General features: G+C 38.6%; 1 protein-coding gene across 2 annotated transcripts in view; it reads right to left on the reverse strand.

Moving 5' to 3' along the window:
• Positions 1-1117: 1117 nt before the first annotated feature.
• Positions 1118-22865, reverse strand: part of UCN3 (urocortin 3) — a 52617-nt gene continuing 30869 nt past the window's right edge. The window contains exons 1-3 of one of the 2 annotated variants that reach the window (XM_007503867.3): positions 11477-11850; positions 3318-3379; positions 1118-2100 (exon numbers count right to left, since the gene is read on the reverse strand). In XM_007503867.3, the coding sequence (XP_007503929.1) occupies positions 1585-2094 (510 nt within the window). In that variant the 5' untranslated portion in view covers positions 2095-2100; positions 3318-3379; positions 11477-11850 and the 3' untranslated portion in view covers positions 1118-1584. Of the gene's footprint in view, positions 2101-3317; positions 3380-11476; positions 11851-22865 lie in introns of those variants that run through there. The other variant, XM_007503866.2, reaches the window with a different exon arrangement.

Raw genomic sequence — 22865 nt, forward strand, 5'->3', positions numbered from 1 at the left:
GGGTTCAAATATCTGAAGGGCTGTTGTATGAAAGAAGGAATAGAATTGTTCCATTTAGCTCCAGAAGGCAGAATCAGGAACACTGAGTAGAAGTTGTAAAGAGGCAAATTTAGATGTGATGCCAGGAAAAATTTTCTAATTTTATGTTGAAAGGCTTACCTGAAGATGACATGGGTTTCCCCAACTTGAAGGTTTTTCAGCAGAGGTGGGATGATCAATTGTTAGGTAAGTTATACTAGGCATTTCTTTAAGGTATGAGATGGACCAAATGTCCGCTGAGGTCCCTTCCAACTGTCCAATTCTGTGATTTTTTAATGTTTTTTTTATCTTTATTTTTTAGCCTTAATGGGGTTATTCCTTGCAGGGAAGGTACTTTAAATGATAAAGATCAAGCTGGAAGACATCTTAGAAATTGTCTAGTCTAAAGCCCTTAGAAAAGTTTAAGTGACTTCACCAGAGCCACTGAGATAGTTAAGTGTCAGAACTCAGATCTGAACTTGGATCTTCTGACAAAATCCAGCATGTTTTCTCTCTCATTTGTGCCCTTTAGCCTCATGGGTGGTTCTAGATGCTGGGAATAGCTTTAATCCAAATGGTAGCAATACTCATAGTCTCAAGCCAGCCCAGTCTCTCTCAACATCTTCCTCACCATCACCATCACACACTGTAAACTTTTCTCAAAGCACATGATTTTCTTTTCAATTAATTATTGATTGGTTGATTGATTCATTTATTTATTTAGTCATTCATGTATCTATCTATCTATTTATTTGTTTGTTTATTTTAAAACCCTTACCTTCCACCTTAGAATCAATACCATGTATTGGTTCTAAGGCAAAAGAGTGGGAAGGGCTAGGCAGTGGGGGTTAAGTGACTTGCCCAGGGTCACACAGCTAGGAAGTATCTGAGGTCAGATTTGAACCTAGGATCTCCCATCTCTAGGCCTGGCTCTCAATCCACTGACCACCCAGTTGCCCCCATGATCTTCTTTTTAGCATTGAGTAGGAAGTCTAATTTATTAGTGAGTGACCAGGACCATTAGGCTTGACTTTTTTTTTTCCCCCGATAGTGGGAATACAACACTGCAGAGGAAAGAACTGAATCAAGTCACAATAGATTTCAAGATTATTGGTTTTAATATGGTAGGAGTAAATGGGATTTGGATGAAAGATGGGGAAAAGCCACCTTCTTTGGAAGAGGAAGGTGTAGGACAGGACGAAAGAGAGACAAACCCGGGCAATTCTCTTCATAGAAAAGGGGTCAAATGGGAGAAGCTTAGAGAAAAGAGTTAACTTTGTTTAAGGTCAAAGGGTCTGAGAAAGGAGATAGTAGTTTGTGAGAGGCATAAACAAATGGGTCTTTAAAATAGAGAAAACACAATTCTGTTTATATGTACAGAGAAAGGGTAATCCACAGGCCAAGCCAGAAGGGAATAAATGACATAGATTAAATAACCAGATAGGTTCCAACCACAAATACCAATTAGATTACCCAATCCGCCATCTCCTTTCACCCTATATACAAGTTTAGCCTCTCTAACTTCCACTCCCTACAGCTTCTGCTGGACTTCCTCTAGAAGAATCTCTACTTCCTTCGCCCAATTTGCGCCATAAGATGAGCATTGGCAGCTGCTTTGGCCTTCAGGTTCTTGGCCTTGGCTATGTTGAAGAGGATATTCATAATATTGGTAGGGACATCAAGGGACAGGGTGAACTTAGTGCGCCGATCACTGTGAGCCTTGTTCTGGTAGAGCTTCCTCTTTAGCTGTGCCTGAGACTGGTACTTGTACCTGGTACCCTCAATCCCTGCCCCTATCCCACCACCACCTCCAGATAAAGTTCTTTTCTCCTTGTCTTCTTCATTGCCTTCTTTCTCCTCCTTGTATTCCTCCTCAGATGATAGTTCTGCACTGGGAATGTAACCAAAGCTCCTCTTGTTCAGGGAGGACCCATCACCTAGCTGACTCTTAGCCCCAGATAAGGCTGTATTAATATAGCTGAAGATGGACTCAGTCTGGTAGAGCTTGTGGGAGATGCCTGTTCTCGAGGTTCCTAGGAGTAGCAGTAGGAACAGAAATTGAGCAGGGAACAGCATTCTGCCCTGGAGTGGAGGAAAAGGTAGGACAAAGATGAAAAGGAAATCGGATGTTATTGCAGCTCTGATGACATTTCTGATGTTCACCGTTTTGTGATCAAAAGACTAAGCCATTCATCTGCTCAAAATTCCCAAGCTCTTAGCTGCCAACGGTTCTGAGTAAGACACGGTTTGTACTACCTATGGGGGGTGGGGGAGCTCAAAGTACAAATAAAAGGCAGCACATTTTAAAGCAAATATTTTGCCAATTAATTTGGCATTTGACTACATTTGACTGTTTGTTTTTTGAGGTTCACAGGAGGTGTCCACATTTAAATGATGCTGCTGAAAGATCTAGATCCAGAATGACAGTTTAGGTAGTCTATGACTTTTTGTTCTTCTTCTTTTTTTAACCCTTCTCTTCTGTCTTAGAATCTATACTAAGTATTGGTTCCAAGTCAGGAGAGCTGTAAGGATTGGGCAATTGGGGTTAAGTGACTTGCCCAGGGTCATCAACTAGGAAGCGTCTGAGGCTAGATTTGAACTAGGACCTCCTGTGGGCAGGGCTGGCACTTTATCCATTGAGCCACCTAATTGCCCCTGAATTTTTATTCTTAAACCTTAAGAGAGGAATATGCTCTGGCTGTGGGAATATCCATTTAGGAGTATCTTAATCCCTCTCTGGGCCATTTATAATCAGGTTTTTAGCCTCATTACTTAGCTGAAACTGCATTCCCCAAAACCCAATCATCTCTTAATTGACAAATTTACTGGCCTTTTCTCAAGCCTCATTGTTTTTTATCTCTCTGTAGCACTTGACTCTATTGACTATTTGGGTTTTTGTGACATGTTCTCTCTTGGTTCTCCTATTTCAGCAATTTCCATCAGCCTCTTTTGCTGATTCATCATCTGCGTCACAACACTTTAATATAGCTATACCCCATGGCACTGTCCTACATTCTCTCTCTCTGTCTCTCTCTCTGTGTCTCTGTCTTTCTCTCTGTCTCTGTCTTTCTCTCTGTCTGTCTCTGTCTCTCTCTGTCTTTATCTCCCCCTTCCCTCCCCAAATAAAAAATACAATAAAACATAAATAATGCTAGTTCGTGGTTTTCTGAATGGCCTGCAAGAATCCTTATGTAAGGTTTAGTAGACTTTCTTTTCCATCTGAGTGTGCTTTAGTCCATGTGCCTAGGGTCCTCTCTTCTGGCAGAGTGGGCAAAGTCAGACAGAAAGAGTTAGCTGACCTGAAGAATTGGAGGCTGGTGTATTTGATGTGGATGCTCCTAAGGGAATTGGCTGCTTGGGCCTGTAGAAAGGAAGAAAGAACACAAAACTCCATCAGATCTGGTGTTGGAAGGAACTTTATCCATTGTTTAGTTTTATCTCTTTATTTGCCTGAAGTGCATCAAGAGCAAAGAGGTAAAATGTCTTGTTTAGGATCTCAGCAGGAGCAAGTGGAAATGCCAAGATTCACACCCAGGTGCTCTGATTCCAAATCCAGGTACTTTTCTCTGATTTAGTAAAGTAAAGAGAAGATTCCTTTTGTGCCACTTTCTAAATAGTATCAGGGATTTAATATGTTCTCTTCATGTGTAAAGGACCTGATGGTAAATTCTCTATAACTTATAGCCTTAGAGAGGTGCCCAAGGTTTATGTAGGTTAAGTGTCTATGACTCAGAAAAAGTTGAGAGTCAAGTCATTGTTTCTGGGTTTAAATATTTGCATTTAAATTTTGTTCTTTGATTCAGCATATAAAGCAATGGGCCTGGAATCAGGATGGCCTGAGTTCAAATCCAGCCTCAGCCACTTTCTAACTGAGTGATGCTGAAGCAAAGACCCATGTATTGGGGATTGACTAAGAAATAGGAAAGTAATGAAATATTTATTGAGCTGCAAAAAACGATAAAAGGGATGGCTTCATAAAATCCTAGGCAAGCTGTATGAACTGAGGCAGAGTGAATTGAACAGAATCAGGAAAATTACTTCTATAATAACAAAAAATTATACAGAGTAGCAACTTTGAAATGCTTGAGAATTTGATGAATGAAATATTCATTTATGAAGCACGCTACCTACCTCCTAACAAGAGACTATTTGTTTTGCTTGACTCCATGCATTTGCTGTCAAAGTTTGTTTTACCTTTTTATTTTCATTGGAGGGAGGAGGAGACATGGGAAGAAATGGAGGTTAACAGTAATATTGTCAGAAAAAGGAAAAGGAAAAAAGACAGTCTTTGAAATTTTTTTTCAATGCATAGAAGTTTGGAAAGAAGCACAGATGAGCAGGTCAGGTTCAAAAACATTACATTCTGTATTAAAAGGAAAAATAGGCTAGATGTAATGGGCATTCATGAGTTCATGTATAATTCTTATTATCTGCTCTACTTTGTGCAAGCTCATTTTCTTTGGTGTTTGTTAAGTTTAGGATTTAAAATATTTCTTTGGTTTTATGGAGACCTGGAGGAATAACACTTTTTCAATGCCCGAGTGACTGCAATGTCTCTTGTTCAAGGCTGTAATAATCTAATCTGAGACTCTTGACCATTCTTTGGTGTGCTCTGATTAAATGTGAAATCATAGAAGTCAATAATGATAATTGATATTTGCCAGGCACTTAGAAATGTTATCAAATTTGATCTCTACAACAACCCTGGGAGGTAGGTGCTAATATAATCTCCATTTTATGGGTGTGGAAACAGAAGTGGAAAGAGCTTGAGTTACTTGTCCAGGGTCACAAAGCTTGGAAGTATCTGAGGTTGGATTTGAACTCAGGTCTTCCTTACTCCAAGTCCTGAACTCTATTTAATAGAAAAGGTAAAAAGGAGCCATTTGGAGTGGATGCAAGGTCAAAACTAAAGAGAACAAAGGATAATAACTCACATCTAAGGTCTTAAAGATACTTTCCTTCCAACGCTGTGCATTTTGTAGTGTGGGGATTATTTTCATTTTATAAATGAAAAAACTGGACCTTAGAGATTTGTTCAATGTCCCATCCCTAGGAAAGGGGGGAACTGACTCACCGGTGAGGTTCTGCTCAAATTCTTTCTCAAAGGGTACAGATGATCCTGGGTCCCTGAAAGTTACACTAGAGTAGCCCAAACTATACAAAGTCCTTAGATTTTTTTTTCCTATTTAACCATTTCTACTTAACCACAGTGCCTTACTAAGAATAACTTTCTTGGAGGGCATGCACATTGGGTACGTAGGTAGTTTAGTGGATAGAGCTCAGAGCTTGGAAGCACAAATCTGACCTCTTATTTTTACTAGCTGTGTGACCCTGAGCAAGTCACATATCCCTTTTTGCTGTAGTTCCTCATCTGTAAAATAAACTGGAGAGGGACAGCTAGGTGTGACTCAGTGGATTGAGAGCCAGATCAGAGACTGCTTTAGAATCACAGTATTGATTCTTAGATGGAATATAAGGGTTATTTATTTTTTTTTTTGAAATTAATTTATTTAGTCAATTTAGAACATTATTCCTTGGGTACAAGAATCACATTCTTTCCCTCCCTCCCCTTCCCCCACCCTTTCCACAGCAATTTCATTGGGTATTATATGTGTATAAGGGTTATTTTTTAAAATGAGCTGGAGAAGGAAAAGGCAAACCACTCCAGTGTTTTTGCAATCTGATATGGCTGAAAAATGCCTAAACAAAGAAGGGGACCGTTCAATTTCCAATTACAAATGATTGAATGAAACAAAGGATCTAGAGATATTCAGAACAATGTTCTTAACTTTCCTTGCTGCTTAGTTTAATTTGTCAACCAATCAACAACCATTTATTAAGCATTTACTATGTGTAAAGCAATGAGGATAGAAAGACAATGGAACAGTCCTTGACATTAAGGAATTGACACTTTAGCTGGGGGATAACGTGTAAATATATGCATATACAAAACAGATACAAGATCATTTGTGAGGAAGACATCAGCAGCTGGCGGGATCAAGAAAGACTTCATGGAGAATGTCTTCTTGTATGTGCAATAAGTGTCTTCTGTCACAGCATGAGGAATAGGAAAATGTGTATTTGCATGAAAGCATTGCTATAACCTATATTAGACTATTTACCACCTCAGGGAAGCAGAAAAAGGGAGGGAGGAAGAAAATTGAAGCCTCAAATGTCAAAAATATTTGTCAAAAATTGTTTCTACCTATAACTGAAAAAATCAATGAATTAATCATATTAAAATACTTTAATTAAAGATATCATGTAGAAAGTGGCACTTGAGCTGAGTCTTGAATTAAATCAGGAATTCTAAGAAACAGAGGTAAGGAGGGAGAGTGCATTCTAGTCAAGGAGAAGAGCCCATCAAAAGTGTGGAGTAACATATGAGAGATCAGGTTGGCTGGACTGCAGTGTATGTAAAGAAAAGCAATGTGTAATGAGGAAAGGTAAGGAGTTAACATGACTTAAGTTGACTTCAATTCTTTGTTATTTTTTCAATCCAGCCATCCAGGAGAGCCACTTAAAAAGAAGGGAGAAAAAAAAGAAAAAATCATCATCTCTAGAATTTATGAGACACTTTTGAGACATGTTGAGATACTTTTGCCAGATGAAATAATAGATCTTGAGTTTTAAGGTGACCTGTTTATTATACTTTTAATTTGACTGCAAAATTTTTTCCTCTTTTCTGAGGAGATGGTATCTGCTTTAAGCTGTAATATTTTGCTATGTTGCAAAAAGTCACAGTAAATGAATTATTAAAACAAAGAAATGTCGAAGGAGTATGCATCGGATTCTACTGGTAATAGGGATCCATTGGAGTTCATTTAGTAGGAAGAGACACAAACAAACTTGTACTTTAGGGAAAAAAATTTGGAATCTCTGTGGCAGATGGATTGGAGTGTGGAGGGACTTTAGGCAAGGAGCTCCATTAGATTATTTTAGTGCTTTATTTGAAAGGGGATGAAGTTATAGCCTAGGATAGCAACCACAGAAGGGGAGAGAAGGGAAGGATATGAGAGATGATGTGGAGTTAGAAATAACATGATTTGTCAGCTCATTAGATTACAAATGAAATCTTAGAAATCATTCTAGTATAGGAGTACTTAACCCGAGGCGAGGCGGTCCATGGATTGGGTTCAGGGAGTCTGTGAAGCTGGATTGGGAAATATACATATTCACTGATTTCTAACTTAAATTCAACCTTTCCTCAATTACAAATTAAACAAAAATTATTCTGAGATAATAAAGAAAAAGACTTGTACAAAAATATAGCCACAGTCTTTATGGTAGCAAAAAATTGGAAAATATGGGGCTGTCCATTAATTGGGGAATGACTCAATAAATTGTGGTATCTGTTGGTGGTGGAATATTATTGTGCTCAAAGGAATAATGAACTGGAGGAATTCCATGTGAACTGGAATGACCTCCAGGAATTGATACAGAGTGAGAGGAGCAGAACCAGGAGAGCATTGTACACAGAGACATATATTATGGCACAATCGAATGCAATGGACTTTTCTACCAGTAGCAATGCAATGATCCAGAACAATCCAGAGGAACTTAGGAGAGGGAAAGCTGTCCATATCCAGAGAAAGAACTGTGGGAGCAGAAATGCATTAGAAAAATAACAATTGATCACATAGTGTGATAAGAATATGATTGAGGTTTTGATGTTAAATGATCACTCTACTGCAAATAGGAATAATATGGAAATAGGTTTTGAACAATGATATATATATATACTCCAGTGGAACTGCTTGTTGGATTTGGGAGGGGGGAGGAAAAATAGAGGGTGGATCATGAATCATACAACCATGGGAAAATATTCTAAATTTTAAAAAGGGAACAAAAGAATGCGAAAAAAAATATTCTGAGAAGGGATCCATAGATTTCACCAAAGGGGCACATGTATAACATGATGTACAAAAAGGTTGAAAACCCTTACTTATAATCCTATTCCTATATTTTACAGATGAGAAAACATTTCTCTAGCATTTACTTCAGCTATATTACTGTGTGTGACAAAACATTATTCTTCTACCTATCTCTATAGCATGTATCTAGATAAATGATTTCTTTCTTGTGGGTCCTCCTGTGTGTCACAATTTCTCCATGCCTTCATAGAGAGTCTTTAACAAGGAAACATACCTAACAAAATTCATTAACTAGTAGACAACTAAGCAGCTATGGATATTGTAATTATGGAATTACAGTCATGGTTGTAGATACCTTTTAGGTATAAAATTTAATTTAAAATTTTCTGGATGATATATGCTACATAAAAAATAATGACACAAAATAATTGTATAGCAACTTGTTGTTTAAAATAGTTTTTCTCACAATAGCCCTGTAGGATAGTGACAGAATTATTACTTCCATTTTGGAAACTGAGACTGAATTATATGTCCACAGTCACATAGCCAATAAGTATTATAGTTCGGGTTCCAATCTAGGTAATCTGATTTCAAATTCAGTGCTCTTTCTGCTAAATTTTGGACAAACAACTTGCCACTGATTATATAAGGAGATTTTCAGGAAGCATTCCCCAGAATATTCCCTTATTAGAATGTGAGATCCTTGAGAACAGAGTCCATTTTAAAAAATATATTTCTATACTCATCCCTTAGCACAATGCTGGCAAAATCGAGGGCACTTTAGTATCCTCATCTATAATGAGGAGGGTATGCTAGGTGATTTCTAATGTTCCCTCAGTCCCTTCTTCCACTCATCCAGTGTTATTAAAATTTGGATAGAGGCTAGAGTCTCGCACGATTTTTTCTTTCTCTGTCAAATCTTTCAGCTTTTGGGGGAAGATGTGGGGAGGAGGAAAGGAACAGAGAGGAGAAATGGAAAGTAGAGGGGGAAAGAGGAGGAAGGGAGGAAGTAGCACTTTCCTCAATCTCACATTTCAGTGTAAAATTATGAAGCAAATAAAAACTACTCTTAACTGCCTATCCTAAATTAATTTGGTCTAGGAGCACTTGATTATCTTTGGCTACTTTGTGCCCGAAATAATTTTCTTCATGCTCTGATAGAAAGAATAGACCAGTTTTAAACCTAGATTCTGTCACCAGCAGTTAGTCCAGGATAAGATGTGGTTCTGAAATCTTTTTGATTGTTAGTGTTATCGAAAGGAGATATTGAATAGGAAAAAGGAAATCAGACATAAAGGAAAGCTCTCCTTAGAAGGTTGGTTTTAACCAGGTGTCTAATCTGCCATCTAAAGGGCAAAAGTGTCAGGGGAAAGCTTACTGGGACTAGAATCATATGACATGGATTTAGAACACTGGCTATGCTGCTTATTACCAGGGTGACCTTGGATAAGTCACGTAATGTCTTTGACTTTAGTTTAATTATTTGTAAAATAAGGAGGTTAGACCATATGACCAGAGTCCAGCTCTAAATGTCTGGTCCTAGAAGCTCCACTACTTAGATCTCCTGTCCTTTTCAAAGTGCCAAAGAAGAAGGAATTTAAGTTTTCTTGCCAGCTACTACCCAAATCCTTTGGTGCTCTTTACAAGTTTAACTATTCTTGGGTGCAGGGTGTGGTAATCATCTAATTTAAGGAATGTCATGTCGGGAAAACTCATGGCCCCAAAGTTATAAAACTCCATATACCTTTTGACCCAGCAATAGCACTATTAGGCTTGTTTCCTAAAGTGATCGGGGCAAAAGGAGAAGCCCCTGTGTATTCTAAAATATTTCTTTGTGGAAGTTGAGGGAAATGGCTGAACAAGTTTTGGCATATGATTGCGATGGAATACTGCTGCTCTCTAAGAAATGACAAGCAGGATGATTTTAGAGACACATGAGATCAGGCAGGGTAAAATGAACAGAACCAAGAGAACATGATATACAGCAACAGAAATGTTGTTTAATCCACCTTCAGAGAAAGAACTGATAAATGGAAACAAGCAAGACATAGTTCATATATATATATGCGCACACACATATAGGTATGTACATATAAGTATACACACACATATATATACACAAATATATCTCAATCAAATGATACCTTCTTTTCCAAACTACCTGTCCTACATATGCCTGAAATTAAACTTTTAGAGAAGTGTTCCCCTGGTTTTAAGTAGTATGTTTTGTAATTTGCAAATAATCTTTGGAAGAATAATATACTGAGTCTCTAAAACCTTGGAGACAGGAGGGACCTGGGTCAGGATGAGAGTACTAAGCCCTAGAGGAAGGAAAATAGTGTAGAATGGAGACGATTTTAGTGAGGACTCATAAATATATTTTATCTACTTCACAAGTTTGCCAGGGAATCAGCCCTGTCTTCATGAGAATAAGGAAGAATAGGACAGCTGAACTTTTCTGAAAAGAGTCTTAAAATGTTTAAAAAATAAAGCATTTTAATTTTTTCTTAGTCTTCTATAAAAGATATGTGGAATCCATTTACTATCACATTTCTAAAAAGAAAGTACAGTGTAGTGGAAAGAATGTCAGATTTGGAGTCAGTGGATTCTCTGTTCAGAGCCTGACTTGATTGCTTAATGCCTGTATAACTTTGAGCAAAGCTCTTTACCTATAAAATGAGGGACTTCAGTTATCTCTAAGATCTTTTCCAGCTCTAGATCCTATGATAACTATGAAAATTTTAGGTTCAAGAAGACAGAAAGAAGAAATGCATAAATTCAGTCAGCAACAATCATTAGATGGTGTGGCTGAAGTAAAAAGCAGATACATTTGTTGCCCTTTCCCTGAAGAATTTCAACACCAGGGAAGTGGGTATATTAGTGATTAGTTTAGATTAGATTAGGATTAGTATAAATAGGATTAGTGAAATGAAAGTATGAACTTGAGAAATCTCTGCTGACCCTCAAATTCAGCAATTCTGTATTTTTGTGTCATTTAGTAGCAGCTGGGGGTGGAGGGTGGGATGGTAGGGAAGACTGCAAACCAGATCTCTCAGATAATGCTAAAATACTCTGGTTATTCAAGCCTTCACTTTGATCAACTTTGCTAAGTCATTACTGATACATCCCTTCCTTTTGGTGCACCATTGAAAGAACTGTCCTGCTTCATTTTTTAGAATGACTTACTATGACTTCCATGTTTGTTCCCAAGTTTGGAAACCAGAAACAAGGACTACATACACACAGATAGCTTTGTTCTTAGTTAGATGAGTAGACTTTTTACGCTTTTTCTGACCTTGGAGATACTATTTCTCCCACAATAGGATAACTTTATTTTTCCTTTAAGTCAAAAAATTAAATAACACTTGCCTTCCGAACAATTTTCCAGAATATCTTCCCTTCCCATTTTGTCATCATTTGAAAAAAATTACCTTTCTTCAGTAGATCTTAGTCAAAAATGCCTCTGGATACTCACACAGGTACACCCATAGCTACATAGCAGGAGATCTCACACTTGTAAGTTGATTCTCTCTTGGTGGGAATTAATTAGCATTTCAGAAATTAATTTCAAGACGGATACTCACCGATAAGTTGACTATGCTCTGGAGGCTCGGCCAACAGCAGCAGACAGCAGTTTCAGGATAGAAAGGGATGATGCATCAGAAACATTCATCTGACATCTGTCTGAACTTATGTTGCTGTCATGGTCACCGTCTTCTCTTTCTTGTGTTTTTGTTAAGTGGGCTGTGATATTTCTCTCTATGGAAACTGCTTTACTCTCTCGTGTATATATAAAAGTGATAGATCACGGGGTTGGATCATAATTCTGGATGTACCACCTTCGTTTGAGGTGATTTCATTAAAATGAAATCAGAACAAGCTGTTCACGTCATGGAGCTATCATTGCTCTCCTCAGTCCCTTCTCCTCACCCCTGCTGCCCTCCCTTCCTTGTTCTTCCCCCACAACTGAGTTCATTGATAAAAATGATTTGCCAAAGTAGAAAGCACTATTCCTTTGGAAAGTACAGAGCTGCACAGCTGAGAGTTCTTTCATGAACCGATTTGCCTACACTCTTTCAATCAAATTATTGATCTCTTCAGAGAAGACAACAGAACAATGAAATGTCAAGAAGTTCCCTGAGAATTACAGCCTGGAGTTGGGAGATTATTTAGCTTTGCAGGACCATGGCTCTGAGTGCTAGAGTTAGCTGAGTTATTGCATCAGATTATTGAATCGACTATTGAAAGCAGGAACTATATACTCTATTCTTCTTGGGTTGAAATGAAATAAATTCCATTTTTCTAGGTAGTGTCTAAAAGACATTGTTATGAACATACTAACCATAAAGAAATGAATGTCTGGTTAGTTAATCAGAAGAGAGTGAGTCTACAACAGTGATGGCAAAACTATGGCATGGGTGCCAAAGATGGCACACAGAGTGCTCTTTGTGGGCACACAGTCACTTTCCCCTTACCCCCCCTCCCCAGTTTGAGGGACTTGGGCAGAGCTGCTCCCCTCCCACTCTCCACCGTGCCTGATGACTTTTTTTCACTTTACCTGCCTTCTGCCCAGCAGCTCAATGGGAGCACTTTCCCCTCCCCTGTGTAGGGTAAGGATGGGGACAGGGCACACATTGCACTCAGTGCAGGGAAGGAGCATAGCACCTGGTCTCTGGGAAGGCAGCACAGCATTCAGTCTGGGGGTATGAGGTGGGGGTGGGCCCAGCACCCCATCTCTAAAGGGTTTGCCATTACTGGTCTAGGAGATGAGAGCAAAAAGTGCTCATTTCTGTGGTGACACCTGAATATGAAGATCAGAGAGAAAGCTCTGGGTTTCAGAACTTCCCAAAGGGCAATATAGTCTGAATTGAGGGAAATGCCAGATCCCATCCTATATTTGGAGAAATCAGCCCTAGCTAGAAAATTAAAAGCACAGGAGAATGGGCAGGCATTTGTAGTTGGGGAATTAGCAAAGGTCTCATGTAGGAGATGGCGTCTAAGCTGAAATTTGAAGAAAACTAGGAAATCTAAGAGGCAGGGCTGATAATGATGAGGGACATGGTAGACAGCTTTTGAAAAGACTGTGAAGTATGTGAAGAGGAGTGATATAGTATGGCTAGAAAATTAGATTGGAACAAGGTTGTGAAGGGCCTTAAATTAAATGCCCAAAAGAAGAGTTTGTATTTGACTCAAGAGCAATCAAGGAGCCCTTGGAATTGTGTTGGGGGAGATTACATGGTCTGTCCTATTCTTCAGTTAAGTCACTTTGGTACTGTATGGAGTATGGATTGAAGAGAGAAGATACTTGAGGAAGTTAGATCAATTAGAAGGCTATTACAATAGTCTGGGTGAGAGATGATGGAGGTGCTGGTCATGGGAATAAAGAGAAGGGGACAAATGTGTGAAATGTTGTAGAAGTAAAAATGCCAAGATTTAGCAACTAACTGGATGTGTGGGATGATGGGAAATCATTATGAACCACTCTGAAGAAAGAACTATGGGAGTACATGAATCATGTAATCATGGAAAAATATTTCAAAAGAAATAATGTAATAGGAAAAAAAGAATCACTCTGAAACTGTGAATCTGAGGGATTAGAAAAGTATTGGAGCTTTCAACAGAAATAGAAAAAATAGAGAAATGGGTTTGGTGAGAAAAATGATGAGTTTCATTATGGACATGAGTTCGAGATACATTCAGGTCATCTAATATGAAATGTCCAATTGATGATGGCCCTATGGCTCAGAAGTGACCAAGATTAGATATATAGACCTTGAAAATATCAGCTCTGAGATGAACCAGTAGGAGCTAATGAGGTCACCATTGGGGAGTGAAGAGAAAGAGAAAGGAACCCAATAAAGAACTTTAGAGTCCATTCATTTTTAGAGAGTATAATATGGATAATTATCCAGCAAAGGAGACTGAAAAAGGAGAAATGAGACATATAGAGGGAGAACAAAGACAAAATGAGTTAAAGAAAATACAGAAAAGAGAGTTTCTAGAAGGACAGAGTCAGCAGTAGTGTTGAATGCTCCAGAGGAGAGGAGGATGGGTGAAGACTGAGAAAAGGATATGATTTAATAATTAAGACATCATTGATAGCTTTGTAGAGAGAAATTTCCATTGCAAAAGATTTATACCAGTAAGTGGTGAAAAAGCAAGCCAACAAGGAGAATATATATAGTATTTTTCTAAAATTTGGAAAATTTTATTTAGTCAATTTAGAACATTATTCCTTGGTTACAAGAATCATATTCTTTCCCTCCTCTCCCCCAAACCCTTCCTGTAGCTGACGCACAATTCCACTGGGTTTTACATGTGTCCTTGGTCAGAACCTAGTTCCATGTTGTTGATGTTTGCACTAGGATGTTCATTTAGAGTCTACATCCCCAGCCATACCCCCTCAACTCATGTATTCAAGCAGTTGTTTTTCTTCTGTGTTTCTACTCCCACAGTTTTTTCTCTGAATGTGGATAGTGTTCTTTCTTGTAGATCCCTCCAAGTTGTTCTGGATTACTGCATTGCCACTAATGGAGAAGTCCATTAATTTGATTGTGCCACAGTGTATCAATCTCTGTGTACAATGTTCTCCTGGTTCTGCTCCTTTTGCTCTGCATCAATTCCTGGAGGTCATTTCAGTTCCTATGGAATTCCTCCAGTTCATTATTCCTTTGAGCACAATAGTATTCCATCACCAACATATACCACAATTTGTTCAGCCATTCCCCAATTGAAGGATATCCCCTCGTTTTCCAATTTTTTGTCATCACAAAGAGAGTAGCTATGAATATTCTTGTACAAGTCTTTTTCCTTATTATCTCTTTGGGATACAAACCCAGCAGTGCTATGGCTGGATCAGAGGGCAGAAAGTCTTTTAGCGCCCTTTGGGCACAGTTCCAAATTGCCCTCCAGAATGGTTGGATCAATTCACAAATCCACCAGCAGTGTATTAATGTCCCTACTTTGCCACATCCCCACCAGCATTCATTATTTTCCTTTGCTCTCATGTTAGCCAATCTGCTAGGTGTGAGGTGATACCTCAGATTTTATTTTTCTAAGATTTTGATTGGGAAAAGGAGAGCTATAAGATAATAGGTGTAACATGGATCTAGTTCACAGGGAGAATGACTTGGACAAGACCTCTCCATAAGAAGAGGCTAAGGAGCCTTCTTTCCTGTAGAGTTGTGATTGAATGTAATGAAAGTTCATTGGACAGACTGGGGAGCATGAGTAAATGTTCTATAACTGGCTCTAGTTGGCTAACTAGTGAACGGGAGGGGTCTTTGGTTGCAGAGCATTCAAAAGCACATTCAGAACAGGAGCCATTCAAAAGACATAGAAAATACAGCCTTAATTTGTTCTCTTGCCTGATTCTTTTCAGCCATATTCTGGTAGTTTTATTCTCTCACACACAAGTTCAATGAGAGACAATGCTTTTAGGGAAGAGATCTAGAGGCCATCTCCCAACTAAGGCCATGTAACCCTTTGACAGGGTTTTTGCCCTTGGCTTCTGCACTTGTTTTGGTTTTTGGTGTTTTTTGTTTTTTTTTCCATTTTGTGGGGAAGAGATTGGAACCTCTGATCTTGTGAATTTTGAAAGATCAGGAGGAGACTCTGGTGGTCATCATTATGCTGATGCCTCAAGAACCAAGGAGAAAGCATTGAGCAGCAGTGGACAGAGTGCTGGACCTGGAGTCAGGAAGAACTGCATTCAGATTTGGGTTCAGATACTTATTAGCTGTGTGAACCTGGACAAGTCACTTAACCTCTGCCTCCCTCAGTTTCTTCATCTATAAAATGGGGATATTAATAGCACCCATTTCCCAGGATTGTTGTGTTGATCAAATGAGAGTAGGCACTTGATAAATGCTTGCTCCCTTCATTCCTCCTAGACCTAGGTCAGGAGTTGCTGAGATGAGTCATGTTGCATCTAGACATGAATTTGGTGGGATCAATGTTATGTAATAACTACGCTAAGAGTGAGACTACTTTCCCCTGATATCATGGTAACTAGTATCGGGGAGAATACGTCCTGAAGGTGATGGAGGAAAATGTTTGTGTTTGGTTCTTACTAGATCTTTAAAAATCCCTTTGTAAAAACTACTTTGATGTTAGGTGGTTAAATGGAACTAGTGCCTTACTCATTGGAGGGCAACTAGATGACTCAGTGCCAGGTTTGGAGTCAGGAAGATGAATCTTCCTGAGTTCAAATCTCATCTCAGATACTTACTAGCTAGGTAATCCTGGGCAAGTCACTTAACCCTGTTTGCCTCAGCTTTCTCATCTGTAAAACAAGCTGGAGAAGGAAATGGCAAACGACTCCAGTATCTTTGCCAAGAAAATCCCAAATGGGGTCATAAAGAGTGGGACACGACTGAAATGACTAAACAGTAACAACAGACTTGCAACAAACATGCAACGGTAGATGTCTGAAGCCGGGGACAGCTTCTTCCCAATCTAAAACTCAGACACAAAGTGAATTGCACAAATTTAGGGTTCTGACCAGACCTCAATGAGTCTGAGGCTGTTTATACTCTGCCAAAACTCAGGAGGGTTTGATGGTAGCTATGGCAGGTTAATTAATCTAGTGACAATGCTTCTTTATGGTGCTTTAAGAAAATACATGTAGTAAGTGGATAATTGTGTAGTCAGATAGAGTTTATTGGTGGCGTGCTCTGGGGACACCAGTTTATATTTACTATGCCATGCAAAATTGCTGTTGAACTATCTTTCAACGATCTCAACAAAGTGCTCATCTGTATGACAGAAGAGCAATGCTTTGGCATGCATTCTAGCTTGAAGTTCTAGATTTGCAATTTTTAATATGCATATCCTGTTTCTGAATGCTCGTGATCTATTTGCTCACTAACTATATACAAGTCTATTATGTATTCTATATGTTATGTATTACAAGGGATTTACAATTTAATATCCAAAGTTGCCATTATTGATGCTTATTGTATATGCTGAATGAACTTGAGCAAGTCAAATGCAATTTGAGAGTGAATGTGAAATATGTTTGTACCTTTTAGCAAATTTGTGTTAATTGTGCTGGCTGTCTTGGATTTTGTGACCTATGTGATATGCTCATTTCTAAATGCAATATCGCATACCCACAGATATTTTAATTTCTATTATTTTCAGGGACTATAAAATTTTCACAATGAGGGAAGGCTAGAAGGCCATAACTCAAAGCCTCTTCCAGCTTTAGCTACATCTAAAAGCACCAAAAATGTCTCTAAGATGGTAGAAGAGACTTTGTCTTTAACTCCTGAACTGAGCTTCATGCTTATATGCCATTTTTCTCTTGCCTGTTCATCTACACAGCAGAGTGGAAGATGTTTAGGGTTATAACACGGAGGAACCTAAAATCCCAGAGCCGTTTTGTAGTTGTTGGACAAATAACCCTTACGCAGCTGACTGACTTCAGAGATTAAAATCCAAAGATGTATTGAATGCTTGCCATGAACTAACGTGAGACCATGAAGTTTAAACCCCTCCCAAAAAGTAAGCCTGAAGATATTAACTTTTTGTTGTTGGGTCATTTTTTAGGCATGTTGTACTCTTTGTAGTCTCATACGAGGTTTTGGGTTGCCATTTCCTTCTTCAGTTCATTTTATAGATGAGGAAAGTGCAGCAAACAGGGTTCAATGACTTGCCCAGAATAAAACAGCTAATAAGAGTCTGAAGCCAGATTTGAACTCAGGAAGACTCTCTTTGATTCTAGGTCCAGCGATCTATTTACTGAACTATCTAACTACCAGGGTATTAACTGAGAGAATATTTTTCTTTGTAATGAAGAGTTTGGCATATAAGGATAAGAATATCTTGTAGAAATTAAAACTTAATAGCCTAGGCAAGCCTGAAAGAAACAAGTAAGAAGAACCTAAGGAAAAGCATTTTGCAAGGTTTTCTTCCTTTTATAAAAGAACTCTAGGAAGGTATACTTAGGGGGCTCAGTGGATTGAGAACCAGGCCTGGAGATGGGAGGTCCTGGGTTCAAATTTAGCCTTAGATACTTTCTACCTGTGTGACTCTGGGCAAGTCACTTAACTCCAATTGCCCAACCCTTACTGCTCTTCTGCTTCAGAACCAACATTTAGTAGTATTGATTCTAAGTTGGAAGGTAAGGGGTTAAAAAAAAAGAACTATAGCAAGAAAGATTCCTTTTTAAAAAAGTGAATGCTTTGTTTTCCCATGAATAACAGAAAGCCAAGATTTCAGCTGAGTCAGAAGTTGGAAATAATAGATCAGGCCACACCAGTATATGGGCTGATATCACTACAAACCAGCAGTGGCCCTGCAGCAGCTAACTCAGACGAGTAGTGAGATACCCCTAGTGAGTGTGACATGGCCATATGTTTGCTTTACAAGTCCTCTGTGCACTGCTTCTTCTCCTATTGATATGTGTGTTTGTGGGAAAGTGTGCCTCAAGTTTGTGGGAGGAATGTTTTATGGCTACTTTTGTTATTATGCCTTTTTACGTCCTATTAAATGTCTACTTTGAACTAATCATGTCCTCTGAAAAGTAAAGGTTACTGCTGCAGTGGGGACTTGGGCTCTGTGGTTTTAGGGAATTAAGGCTCCCAGAGAACCTTGAATCTGAAGCACTCGTTCTCTGAAGATCCTATCCTGTGAGTTGGGGGCAGAGAGCTAACAAGGTACTACAAACCTGTCTTGATGCTGTTCAATTCTGTATTCCTCCCAGATACTCTTTTCAAGGAGGGGCTGAGAGTCATATTTCCTACCTGACTGCTCTCTTGGACTTCATCATTGCCTTAAGAAGCTCATTTTTCCTGCAAAACCATAGTCAGCTCTGAAACTCAGGGTTCTTCAATACCTCCTGCCCCTAGGTAGAGAGTGGCCATCATAGAGATCCTCTCAGAACCTTCTTTTAAGGAGAGGACCCATCATTTCCTATTGGCTACAGTACTTCAGCATTCTTCCCACAACAGTCAATAGCCTCCCTTACCTTACTTTCCTACCCCTGATTTTCACCTCTTTTTAACTGTTGTCCTACCCCTCCATTAGACTGTGAGTTTCTTGAGAGCAAGAATGATCTCTTGTCTTTTTTTCACATCCCTAGAGCATATCACAGTGCCTGGCACAGAGTAGAAATGTTTCTTGTCTGACTGATTGGTCCTGTTTTGTTTCACTGATAGAATAAATCTGCCATCCAGAAGAGGCAAATTCAGGAACTACTAATACTTGTTCCTATGATGACTGATTGAGGTTAGGTCACGTGTGTAAGATAGATGGGACAGGAATGAACAAAGAACCTAAACCCTTGAGTGAAATTTCCGTTGAATAGTGATTTCCCTTTCTACCCATCAGAGAAGTGTTATGGTGCTAATCTGCTGTCCTGGTACTTTTGCTTGGCCTGTATGAGTGATTGCTGTATTTTATTGGATTCAGTGTTGGAGAGTAATTTAGGGAAGGAGGCAATCTACAGAGTTATATGTGTAGGTTAAAGAAGTTATAGTGGATAGAGTACTAGTCCTGGAGTCAGGAAGATCTGAATTCAAATTCAGCCTCAGATACATACTATCTGTGTTACTCTGAGCAAGTCACTTAACTTCTATTTTCCTTGGTTTCTTATCTAGAAAATGGAAACACACAAGTGAAGGAAATGGTAAACCACTCCAGTATCTTTACCAAGAAAACTCCATGGACAAAGTCCATGAGGTCATGTAGATTTGGACATGACTCAATAACAACAATATGTGTAGTTTATGGGGGTGAGGATTCATTTAGATCAATTCTGTGAATAGAAATAACTTATATGCATAACTTCTTGCCCTCAAAGCATTTATTATTTCTGGACCTAAAGCAGGATAAGACTAGATTATTATGAGACAGTTGTGTGTGTGTGTGTGTGTGTGTGTTGTCCTCCTTTCAGTAGACTGTGAGTTCCTTGAGAGCAAGAATGATCTCTTGTCTTTTTTTCATATCCCTAGAGCACAGCACAGTGCCTGGCACAGAGTAGAAATGTTTATCCAGTCTGGAAGTGAAAGAAGCCACGGTCGAAGTAATGTGAAGAATGAAAGCCAGAAAAATCCCAAGGTCTTTCTTGGTAATAAGTCTAGTGGTTAACTTCTGTAAACCTTAAAATTTCTTAGACTTATGAATGTTGTAAATTTCCCCATTGGGAAATTTCATACTTGAAAATATTTCCTACTGATAGTAAGAACTCTATTGGAATATGAAACTCCTTGGCATGGGAGGATCCTTCTCCTCCCTAGTTAAGACTACTTTCGGACAGAAACCTTTTGCTAAACAATGGAAAGGGCTTTGACCTATGCTTAAGCAAAGGAAGTTCTTTGAGTCATGATTGATTTTAGAATTGATACAATAGAGATACTTGGAATGATAGAACCAGGTCTTGGAAACTGCAATCTCCACCCTACTCAGAGTAACAGGATTTAGGAGGGCTGCAGCAAAGATCAATATTTAATTATTTGAGAATATGACCTTCAACAGACATGTGCAAAGGGGACAGACCTCTGCGCGGTCCTGGGTTAAGCTAGAGCCACCATTGGCACAGGGGAGACATCGACAGTGATTGGTAGATGTGAGAACTGAGGGAAGGGAACTTAGATTTTTGCTTAAAGATAGCGGGGTCTGAGGACTGGGGGAGGTGGATGCTCTGAAGAGTTTGATGCTCTGAAGGAGGTCTGAGAGGAGAGAGGTCCTGGAGGGAGAGCTCCTGGAGAGGTCTTGAAGGAGGCTGTGGAAGGAGAACTCAGGAGGAGTTAGGAGGAGAATTCTCTGGAAACATTTCTTGAAAGGAGGCTCTCTTGAAGGTGGAGCCTGAGGTTGGCATGAGAAGCCTTACCTAGAGAGATCTTGGGTGGGTGATAAAACCAACTGACTGATTTATCTCTTAGGACTGAGGTCTAGGCCTTATTGGCTTGAGGCCCTTCATTCTTATTCCTTTCTTACTTTCTCTCTTTTTCTATTGATTAATCAGTGTATTATAAATTAAATTTCTCTATAAAACCCAGTTGGCTTGGGCATATTCATAAATTGGGAATATATTCCCTGGCGACCATCTTATATTTATATAAAACCAAGACACAGTAGAAAACATATTTCAGCGGTCATAATTGTTATATATTTCCTTTGCTCCCAAACATTTTAATTATCACATTTTATGGCTCCCACTCTCTTATCTACAACTATTTAACGCTCAAAACTATTTTAAATCTAACACTTCCCAGAATTGATTGCCAACATAAACATTCAGTGTGTCACAGTTTCTCGCAAAAAAAAAAAAATCATTCCATGAACAAAAAAAGTTTGAAAACTACTCTAAACATTTGAGTTTTAATGCCAGCAGCTACACAGCTGGAATCAAAAGCAAGGATAGGAAGTTTAGGATCTGATGTAAACATTTCCTATGACCAGGTCTGCTTGCTGACTCAAAAAGTGCTTAAAATCTCTAGCCATTCCATGCCTCGGTTTCTACATTTGCATAGCACATTCTTTTGGAGGAAACAGCACATAGGAGGGAGACTGAGAAGTAAATTTTGATTTGGAAAGTTACAGGGATGATGACTAAAATCTGACTGATGAAACTTCCTATGAACAGTGATAGAGCTTATTTGAGTATTGTTTCAGAAATAGAAAACTCAGAAGAGCAGCATAGGAGTAGCACATGATGTCATTGCTGACTGGTGAATAAAACGAAAGGGAGTAAAATGAACCAGAGAAGCCAAAGTGGGCAATGCAGACACACCCCTAAAAGGTTTCTCTTCTCTCAACCTATAGATAGAACCAGAGAACAATGAGATCTTTTCAGCAGTAGGGTTGATGACCTTCTAGCAACTATTTCAGCCCTTTCTCCAGATGATAAGCAAAGCAATGACAAGCAAGTTCTTAGCAAAGCAGCTATAGAGTCAGAAATGAATTCTTAACCAAACAAGTAATAGTCAATTACAAAAGATAAAGCAGATCATTTCAAATACATGAAATAGAAATGTTTTGGCCAAACAAAATCATTGCATCTAGGATAACAAGGGAAGCAAATGAATGCAGAAAAAAAGTCTTTGTAGCTAATTTCGTAGATAAGAAATTAGCTTATGTATCCTTATGTCCAAAATATAGAGAGGACATTTTCCAAAGAATTATAAACTATTAATAATCACTGGAATGGATTTTGCAAATTACTAACAACCAGAAAAATGTACATTAAAACAACCTTGAAATTTGTGAATATAATGAAATATTAATATGATATAAAATATGATGAATAATACAAAGCATCATGGAAATACATGATCTGATGCAGAGTAAAGTAAGTAGAACTGAAAAGCAACATATACAATGATAGTTGTCATTATTTACTTATTTATTAGTCTTATCTGACTCTTCGTGACCCCATTTGGAATTTTCTTGGCAGAGATACTGTTGTGGTTTGCCATTTACTTGTCCAGCTCATTTTATAGATGAGGGAAGTGAGGGAAGTAACATGAAGTTAAATTACTTGCCCAAGATCACACACTTAGGAAGTGTCTGAGTCCAAATTTGAATTCAGGAAGAGGAGGCATCCTGACTCCAGGTCAGGCACTCTATCTACTGTGCCACTTAATGGCCATACAATGATTATAAGTGTGAATTAAAAGAATTGCAAAACCACAAAAAAAATGTTGCAAAATTATCAATAACAAACTTTGCATCTTGAAAGAGATATGAGAAAATATCTTCCCCCACTCCTTTGCAGAGGTGAACAATGGGGAGAAGTTCCAAGGTATGGCACATTATTTTTATTCTCAGATGGTGTCTCAATGTATTAATTGATTTGGCTGAATCTTTTCTTTTACTTATTTTTTGTTGTTATGATAAGGGACAACCCTCTGGGAATTATGAATAGAAAGACATGGATGTGAGAGAAATTTAGGATATATAAATTAGGATATATAAAAACAAAAGCTGTCAAAATTTACTTTAAAAATAAAGCTGGAAGACTTTTGT

Source organism: Monodelphis domestica, chromosome 5, assembly GCF_027887165.1.
Source record: "Monodelphis domestica isolate mMonDom1 chromosome 5, mMonDom1.pri, whole genome shotgun sequence".
Taxonomy (NCBI): Eukaryota; Metazoa; Chordata; class Mammalia; order Didelphimorphia; family Didelphidae; genus Monodelphis; species Monodelphis domestica.